The 10,070-nt window shown below is 40.2% G+C and overlaps 2 protein-coding genes across 2 annotated transcripts in view; both read left to right on the top strand.

Moving 5' to 3' along the window:
• Window positions 1–1,782: 1,782 nt before the first annotated feature.
• Window positions 1,783–2,316, top strand: LOC137765833 (tigger transposable element-derived protein 1-like). The gene has a single exon (XM_068545620.1). The coding sequence runs from the start codon at window positions 1,783–1,785 to the stop codon at window positions 2,314–2,316; it is 534 nt and encodes a 177-aa protein (XP_068401721.1).
• A 3,738-nt stretch (window positions 2,317–6,054) lies between these two features.
• LOC137766759 (phospholipid scramblase 4-like) overlaps window positions 6,055–10,070 on the top strand; it is a 42,802-nt gene continuing 38,786 nt past the window's right edge. Inside the window, exon 1 of the mRNA XM_068547350.1 lies at window positions 6,055–6,108. The gene's annotated coding sequence lies outside the window, so the exon portion shown is untranslated. The remainder of the gene's footprint in view (window positions 6,109–10,070) is intronic.

The raw sequence follows: 10,070 nt of genomic DNA, 5'->3' as shown, positions 1-10,070 counted from the left end.
GGGTTATTGAATTAGTAAGAAATAGATTCTCTTTCGGAACATAGAATCAAGAAACAACAAAGGATATCTTGTAGATATGTATTTTGTTTAATTAAAAAGAGCTTTCTAACAGCTTGACTTATCTAGCAATGAACTCCTTTAAAATGTCATGAGTTTATGAGAGTTAGACTTCCAATAATGCCAAGTTAGCCTGTATTGGAATAACTCTCCCATAGATAACAATAGTAAACTCTGGAAAAAAATATATAAACAACTATTTGAAGACACTGAAGAGCAGTAAAAGGCAGACAGAAACTCTAGGGATTTGACCAGTTAAAAAATGAATTATAGGGCTTCCTTGGTGGCGCAGTGGTTGAGAGTCTGCCTGCCAATGCAGTGAGACACGGGTTCGAGCCCTGGTCTGGGAAGATCCCACGTGCTGCGGAGCAGCTGGGCCCGTGAGCCACAATTACTGAGCCTGCGCGTCTGGAGCCTGAGCTCCGCAACAAGAGAGGCCGCGATGGTGAGAGGCCCGCGCACCGCGATGAAGAATGGCCCCAACTTGCCGCAACTGGAGAGGGCCCTCGCACAGAGGCGGAGACCCAACACAGCCATAAATAGATAAATAAATAAATTTAAAAAAAAAAATGAATTATAATAACTGAGTGAGATTCATGTTTACACAGCCTTTCCCCTGTGGGCATTCCCAATTCCTCAGGTGCAAGGCAGGTAGAACTCAAACAAAATGATCTGTCTTATTCACTTGTGATGTCAGTGAAGAGATTTCAGGCTGCCAGAGTGGCTGTATATTGAGGGTATCTCAGAAATTAGGGTAAGGAATATTAATACCTGCCTATAAAGAGCCCTTAAGTCCTTGACTGACCATTGAACTATACATGTGTTGGAGAAACTACAGTGATGTCAACAGAAAGTAGCAGTTGAAAGGACTGGACAGAGATTCCCATTGCTGTGCACTGCAAGGAAATAGAATTTGGAATCTGAGTACTGCCAAGGATAGAAGGGCTTGGTGAAACCAGGCATATGATAGACTGGCCTGAACAAAGTATAAACCAAAGTCTCCAGAAGTTAAAGATAATCAGCCTTCAACTGCATACCAGAAAATAATTAATTCTCTTTCAGAGGAAGAAGACAGAATTTAGAATCTCTATACTATACTATCTACAATGTTCTGTACACAAAAAAAGTAATAAACATCCTAAGAATCTATACTATACTATCCACAATGTCCTGTACACAAAAAAAGTAATAAACATCCTAAGAATCAGGAAATTGTGACTCATTGTTAAAAAAAAAAAAAAAGCAGTCTATAGAAACAGTTCCAAGGTGAAACAAATATTGGAATAGAGTAATGAAATATGTATTATAAATATGTTCAGTAATTTAAAGAAAATGATGGTCACAGTGAATAAACAGATGTGGAATCTCAACAGAGACATGGAAACTATGAAAAAGAACTAAGAAATAGTAGAACTGAAAAGTGTAATACCTTTAATGCACTTAACAGCAGATTGAAATAAGGCCAGTAAATTTTGAAGTGAGATCCATGGTAATTACTTAATTTAAAGAGAAAAATACAGTAAGTCCCCTACATAAGAACCTTCAAGTTGCAAACTTCCAAAGATGCGAACGTGAATTCATACGTCCAATCACGTAAATTAGTTCACATGTCTGGCATACATTGTCACGTGCGTGCATCCTCTACAAGTGGTTGTGCTTTTGTGTACTTCACTATACAGTACTGTATAGAGTACAGTAGTACATTATGTTTATTTCAAGCCCAGGATGTCCGGAAGCAAGCATAAAAGCAGTGGTGATGTAGCTGGTACTGCTAAGAAGCACCAAGCGATAGCAGTGGAAACAAAAGTGAAAATAATTGAGAGAGTGGAGCGAGGCAAAAAGATGGTAGACATCACTCATTCTTATAACATGAATTGTTCAACCATTGGCATGATTCTAAAGAACAAGGACAAGATCATGGAACATGTGAAGTCTGCTGTGTTGATGATATCCACAATAATATTGAAGAAGCGTGGAAAAGTGATGGAGGAGATGGAGAAACTTCTCAGTGTGTGGATGCAGGATCAGCATCAGCATCGAGTCCCTCTCGGCTTAATGCTGATTCAAGAGAAAGCTAAAAGCCTTTATGAAGACTTGAAGAAGAAACACGGTGAAGAATCAGAGGGCGCATCTTTTAATGCCAGCCATGGATGGTTTCATTGGTTCAAGGCTAGAGCCAACCTTCACAATGTAAAAGTAAGTGGTGAGGCAGCAAGTGCAGTTACAGTAGCTGCCCAGGAATTTCCTGAAACGCTTTGAGAAATTATTGATGAAGGTGTGTATTTATCCAAGCAGGTTTTTAATGTGGACGAGACAGGACTGTACTGGAAGAGGAGGCCAGACCGAAGTTAGATCAGTAAGGAGGAAAAGTTGATGCCAGGCTATACAGCAGCAAAGGACAGGCTAACTCTGTTGTTTGGTGGCAATGCTTCTGGTGATATGAAGCTGAAGCCTCTCTTAGTTTATCATTCAGAGAACCCAAAAGCCCTTAAAAACATAGCCATGGGCTCTCTTCCTGTTGTGTGGAAGAGTAACCCCAAAGCCTGGGTTATACAGGCCGTTTTCCAGGACGGGTTTTTCTACCACTTTATCCCAGAGGTAGAGAAATACTGCTTGGAGAAGGAGATCCCGTTCAACATTCTTTTGCTGCTCGACAATGCTCTGGGCCACCTCCCATTCATGGATGACTTTCATCCCAATGTCAAAGTAGTTCATCGCCACCGAATACTATGTCGCTCATCCAACCTATGGACCAGGGAGTTATAGCGACTTTCAAGAAATATTATTTATGTCACACTTTTTGTCAGGCAGTAAAGGTGAGTGACGAATCAGGAACAACATTGCAACAATTTTGGAAGGACTATAACATCTACAAGGCCATAAGGAACATTGACTTTGCTTGGTGTGAGGTTACAGCCATTACCATGAATGGGATTTGGAAGAACCTTTGCCCGCAGTTTGTTCATGATTTTCATGGATTTGAGAAGGTGGATGAGGAGTCCAAAGAGGTCTTCAGCAACTTAGTGACCCTCAGCAAGAAGATAGATCTGCAAGAGGACAATTTCATTGAACTCCGTGCTCTGCAACACAAGGAGCTTACTAATGAAGACCTGATGGAATTGGTGGCCCAGAGTAAGGATGAAGAGAGACAAGAGGAAGAAGAAGTAACTGAAGAACTGAAGAGATTCACGACCCAGGAAATGGCAAGAGGATTTTCTTTATTTGAGGAGGCGCTGTTAGTTTTCGAGGCACAGGACCTGAACGTAGAATGGTTCACGAAGGTTGCAGGAGCTGTTCAGAATGCAGTCTCTGTTATCTATATGAGAAAAAAAGAGCTACTACCCAGACATCACTGGATTGTTTTTTCAAGAGGGCAGATAGAATTGAATCCAGTAAGGAATCAGAACCCGTGTCATCTACATCAGGCGTGAGTGAAATTGCAGCTTGCCCTCCATCTCCTATTGCTGACGATCCTTCAGCTCTGTCATCTCCCACCTCCTCTCCCTCCTCCAGTCAGTTAACTCTTCTTGCCTGTTCACTCGATGCCAGCCCCTGGATGCCAGCTGCTGTACTGTACCACTGTACTTTTCAAGGTACTGTACTGTAAGATTAAAAATGTTTTCTTCATTTTTTGTGTTTGTTTTTTATGTATTATTTGTGTGAAAAGTATTATAAACCTATTACAGTACTATATAGTTGATTGTGTTAGTGGGTACCTAAGCTAACTTTGTTGGACTTACGAACACGCTCTCGGAATGGAACTCATTCGTATGTAGGGGACTTACTGTATTGGAAAAAAGTAAACAAGTCTTGCTGAGCTGTGAGGCAACATTAAATGGTCTAAGATACATTTAGTCGAATTTACAGAAGGAAAGAATAGAGAATGGCGTAGGGAGGTAATTTAAAGAAATAATGGTTGGAAATTTCCCAAATGGTGAAAATATCAACCTATCATCTATCTTTGATGCTCAAAGACTTCCAAGGAGGATAAATACAAAGAAAACCACACATCACAGCCTAACTGCAGAAAACCAAAGCTAAAAACTTTACCTTAAAGCCAAAAATCTGAATCCCGTCAGATAAAAATGTAACTCAAAACTGTTGGGGAAGAAAAGAAAAATCTGTCCACTCAGAATTCTATATCCAGTGAAGATATCATTTTAAAATGCATACAAAAAATACTTTCAGATTAAACAGTGCTGAGAGAATTTATCTCTAGCTGTTCTGCACTACAAGAAATGCTAAAGGAAATTCCCCAGCCTGAAGGGATGTGACAATAGATAAAACTCTTTAACTACAAGAAAAAATGGAGAGCAGATAACTGTGTATTTGTGGGTAAATATAAAAACGATTTTTTCATCTCCTAATAGCTGTAAAGACAACTGATTGCTTTAGCAAAACATAACATTTAATTATGTAGTCTATAATTTGTCTGCATGTAAAACATGATAGCAATGACATATAGGATTGAGGTACCAAAAAGTGCTTTGCAAACTTCCTAATTTCACGAGGAGAGGTACAATATTAACTCTAAGAAGATTGTGGTAATGTAGGAAAAACCAATAAAAAGAAAATAATACTAAGAGATGTAGCTAAGGAGCAATAGGGCAAATAAAGTAGGATTAGTACAAAAAACAGTAAATGTTTCATCCCCTGAAGGATTTGAGTTGGAACATCACCAGATCAGGAATTTCATAAAGACACAGGTTTGATCATTATTCTTCCCCTCAAAACTTGGGATTTGGGGCATATGAAATACTTTCAATCGTTTCTTTATCCCTCCCCAAAGCAATATGTTTCACAAGCCATGTTTTGCTCCTGAATTATTGGGGATCATTCATGTGATCATTTTGGATGTTTGCATTCATAAACTCAATCTCTGAATCACTCTCATGAATTTAAAACAAAGCTAATAAATAGTATCATATTTAGCTGTAGTTTCGGCACTACTTCGTTTTATGCTTTCAATACAACATTATTTCAGTATTTGGGTAATGTCCCATGCAATTACTACTGAGAAATGCAATATGAATTTTTAAAATCTATTTCACACACACAGTAGCAGATAGCATTCATAAGGGGAAAATGGAAAATTCCAGAACTCCACTCCCATACGCCTTCCCCTATCCAAACTTCTCCCATAGTGGGCCACTGCCAAGTACTCTTCAGAACTTAATCTAATTTACTTCTGTCCATTTCTGATTCTTTATAAGGTCAGAGATATCTAGATTCCCTCAGTTCCTGTCAGTGGGCTGTGTTCCTTCCCATGGACCACAGATCTAAACTTCATTAGTTTGAAACCAATACTTGTGCCTAACAACAGTAATTAACAAATGCCATTTTTCTCTCAGAAAACATAGGCGACCCAGCTCCCCCACTCCTCTTTTCTGGCACCCCTTCCTCCCTCCCTCCCTCCAACATCAAACTGGCCTCCTCCAATCCAGTGTAAAGGAAAACAAATGCCTGGGCCCCGCGCCTGTTTCCAGCCCGCATTGCATCGCCAAGGCCAATTCTCCAAGCCAAGGGTCTGGGGGGTGGGACAGACGCAAATTAACAGGGCTCTTACGAAAGGCTGGTTTCTTCTTTTCCTTTATGGGCTCTTTAATCTCTGCCACGAAGCCCTGCCTCACAGGCTCTAGAAAGTGCCTTTAGGATTAGAGGCAACCGTCGACTTGCTTTTATCTTTTTCTTCACCTCACATGTGAGCGGTGACAACTAGTTTTCCCTCTTTTCCTGTCTCCTGTGCATTTTTACTGGAAAGCGGGCTTCAGCGGCGGCCCGAGCCTCCAGGGGCAGCGGACCCTCGGCGGAGGAGCTCCCAGCGCGGGGGCGGGGCGGGGCGGGGAGACGGCGCCCCGGGGAGGGTCCCCGCCCGCGGGACCACGCCCCCGACCCCCGACCCCTCCCCCGCGGGGCTCTGTGTGGTCTTTCATTTCAAAATCCTCCTCTTCCTTCTCCATTTCCCCGCCCCGCCCCTTTCTCTGTCCTCCCTGGATAAACTCAGACCCCAGGCCTGGCGTCGCGGGTTCCAAGCGGACGGCGGGCCGGGAGGTGAGTGGGGCCGGGCGGGCGATGAGCCGGGTCGCGGGCGCCTCGAGGAGAGGCCCGAGGCCGGCGGACGCGGGGGCACGCGGTGTCCTGGGCTGGCTGCCCCCCGGCCCGCCGCGCCCCGCGCCGCATCCCCAGGTGGTTTCCGAAGTTTCGGGGCGCTCGGCGCATGTCTGCCAGGTGGACGCGTGGGCCTGGCTGGCAGCGAGCCGTCTCCGGCGCTGGGTGAGGGGTCGGGGCCCCCTGGATCTGAAGTCGGCGGTCGTGGCCCGGGGACGGAGGCTGTGTTGGGGAGAGCGTTCCGGCCGCGGAGAAGCGCGTCCCGGCCGCGGAGAAGCGCGTCCCAGAGAGCGGGCTGCGCTGCCCGGCCGCGCTGCGCCCCTTTCCCGCGTCTCCTGCCCCGGACGCGGCTCCGCTGGCGTCTCTGGCGGGCGCTCGCTCCGCGCAGCTTTGCGGACCCGGGCCTGGCCGACTCGCAGGTAAAAGGGTTTGCAGCCACTTCTTGACGTGCTTTGCTGGCAGAGAGACGGGGGTTACAGGAGAGAACCCAACTCTCGCTTTGGCATTCAGGCAGACTTGGGGGGCGGGTGGTAATTTATTTCGGCGTACAGTTGCTTTGTTTCTATAAAATAAAACGTTTATGTTTCAAGACTTAGAATTTTCTTTCATTTGTTTTCTGGTCTTAGGACCTACAATTTAGTTGAGTTTTTACTTTGTTGCGTATCTAGTGTGTTATCTACCCAAACTAGTACAGAGATGAAGATATTATGCACCAAGGCCGATTTCCCATCTACTTAAAAGGGTAAAGCTTTAATATTTTATATTGGGTGTTACTACGTTACGAGTAGGATACCCTTCATCTATCTCGCTATCACGGTAAATCTTGGAACGCTAGCATCACTTCCAGGAAATTTGGAAAAGCCAAGAATGCGCATTATCATACTTTATGACGTTGTTGAGTTGTATAGGCCAGTGAGGTAGGCAGGAGGACACGTTAACAGTTATCAATAGATGCTATATGTATCAACTGGAAAATAGAACAAAATAAACCATTCCGTTTGGCATGAAATAACTTGAAAAACGTATTTTAAAAAAGACAAAGCTCTAGGGACATAGATGAAAATATACTATATATGAGAATGATAAAAATGCAATGAAATACATAGCATTCTTCTAGACAAAGGTATCATTTCTCTAAAAGAACATATAAATTAAACAGAATCCTAACGGAATTTTGTTTGTTTGTTTTTAAAGCAACTGTTTAGCTCAAGTGGAAAAACAACTACTTGCCAGGAAGATTTCAATTCAAAGAAAAATGTACATATGTATATATATATATACGGGGATATTGCTATATAATAAAAGGTCTTATAAAGCTGTAGTGATTAAAAGGCCACTAGGGAATAGATCTACTACCAGACAAATCAAAGAAACTGAAGAGACATTTAAGAATAAAAGGAAAGCTGACATTTGATAAGCATACATTTAAAATAGGGAATGGAGAATAAATAACATTTAATCCATCATGTATGGACAATCAGGTGTTTATTTGGGAAACCTAATAATAAAACTTGAAATTTCCCTCACTCTTAACATACAAATGAAATCTAGATGATTTACTAATTTAAGTCGAAATATATGAAACCTAAAAAAGAAGAAAAGCTGAATGAATGTTTGTGAGTGTAGCATGTGGGAAAGCATTTTTGAGGTTGATAGAAAAACCTAAAGCCCATGTAGGGACGTGATTCTTAACATTTGCATGCAAGAAAAACAAAACAAAACAGATACAAATGGAAATTGTTAACAGAAAAAGAGGTAATTTTCTAATATGCCTAGAACTCTCATTAAGGGCTTTTAAGATCAACAATCCAATTTGAGAATAAAAAGTGTCAATTCAAAGTAAGAGAAACACAAATGATAAGGGGAATGAAGACTCTCAGCCACATTAATTATCAGAAAAATGTAATTAAAGTAAGACCATTTTTGCCTGTTTTACTGATTTTGAAAATGTGATAATGCTCAGTTTTGTTGATAGTGTGGTGAGAGAAATATACTATTAACAAACTCTTAGTGGAAATGTATTGGTAAAACTTTTTTATGGTGATAACTTAAAAATTTTAATATTCATTCACTTATTGGAATTCATCGTGCTCCTAAGTGTGCAGATAAAAATCTGTGTCAAAGATGGTCACAGTAGGATTGTTTGTAATAGAAAACTTGGGAATAGTTTTGTAACCATTGATTGGAATTTGGTTACATAATTAATTGTACATCTGCAGTGGAATAATAATAGTTTAAAACATTTGATAGTTCTAAATGTTCTAAAGTGGAAATATGTCCAAAGTATATTATAAATTGAAACGAAAACAAACAGAAACGAAAAACAAGTTGAACCACAGTATGTATAAATGTTTATGTATGTGGGTGTGTATGTATACATATATTTATATGTATATATGTGTATTTGCTTTATTGTGGTCTGGAACTGAACATGCAATAGCTCTGAGGTATGCATATATTATTATGTATATTCATGTTTTGTTCTATAAATATATACATGTTTGTAAATAAAAAGTGATGTTTTTTATAATAGGAAAAATAAAATAATAAATAGTAAAGATCTTGAGATTGTAATTAGTAATTTAGGTATATAATTCCTTTCTGGATATATTAGTTATCATTCAGTGTAGAAGAAATATATTTTCTTTCACAGAGCTTTTCATATTGTTCACTTCATTTACTTTCTCTTTGAATGTTCTCTTTCAGGTTCTTTCTTTGAAAATCCCTTCCTTTATCTACTTCCTTAGTATTGATTGCTATGATGTTTCTTATAGGCAAACAATTGAAAAGTTATGCTTGAGGGATTTCACAGCCTGTTAACTTTTTTAAAAACAGAAAATACAGTAGTTTTTATACTCTTTATATATTTCAGTAACATTGTCCTAAAATCACTTTTATAGTACTCATTCTTCAGGATGAGAGAGATGCTGTCCTTCAAAAAGTTTGTAAGAGTATATTTCTCTCATCACATTATCAACAATACTGAGTATTATCACATTTTCAAAATCAGTAAAACAGGCAAAAATTAGACTACAAGAAAAATTTTAAAAAATGTGTGGCAAAAATGTAAACATTCATGACAAATTTGAGAAAAAATTCTTAACATAAAATAAAGTTGTAATACTATTCATATAAACAACATGAAAAGAAATTTTTTTTTTATACAGCAGGTTCTTATTAGTCATCCATTTTATACACATCAGTGTATACATGTCAATCCCAATCTCCCAATTTATCACACCACCATCCCCCTCCCCCACGCCACTTTCCCCCCTTGGTGTCCATACGTTTGTTCTCTACATCTGTGTCTCAACTTCTGCCCTGCAAACCGGTTCATCTGTACCATTTTTCTAGGTTCCACATATATGCGTTAATATACGATTTTGTTTTTCTCTTTCTGACTTACTTCACTCTGTATGACAGTCTCTAGATCCAGCCACGTCTCTACAAATGACCCAGTTTTGTTCCTTTTTATGGCTGAGTAATATTCCATTGTATATATGTACCACATCTTCTTTATCCATTCGCTGTCGATGGGCATTTAGGTTGCTTCCATGACCTGGCTATTGTAAATAGTGCTGAAGTGAACATTGGGGTGCATGTGTCTTTTTGAATTACGGTTTTCTCTGTGTATATGCCCAGTAGTGGGATTGCTGGATCATATTGTAATTCTATTTTTAGTTTTTTAAGGAACCTCCATACTGTTCTCCATAGTGGCTGTGTCAATTTACATTCCCACCAACAGTGCAAGAGGGTTCCCTTTTCTCCACACCCTCTCCAGCATTTGTTGTTTGTAGATTTTCTGATGATGCCCATTCTAACTGGTGTGAGGTGATACCTCATTGTAGTTTTGATTTGCATTTCTCTAATAATTAGTGATGTTGAGCAGCTTGAAAAGAAACTTT

This window comes from Eschrichtius robustus, chromosome 6 (assembly GCF_028021215.1).
Source record: "Eschrichtius robustus isolate mEscRob2 chromosome 6, mEscRob2.pri, whole genome shotgun sequence".
Lineage (NCBI taxonomy): Eukaryota > Metazoa > Chordata > Mammalia > Artiodactyla > Eschrichtiidae > Eschrichtius > Eschrichtius robustus.
This window is presented reverse-complemented; position numbering and strand designations above follow the sequence as displayed.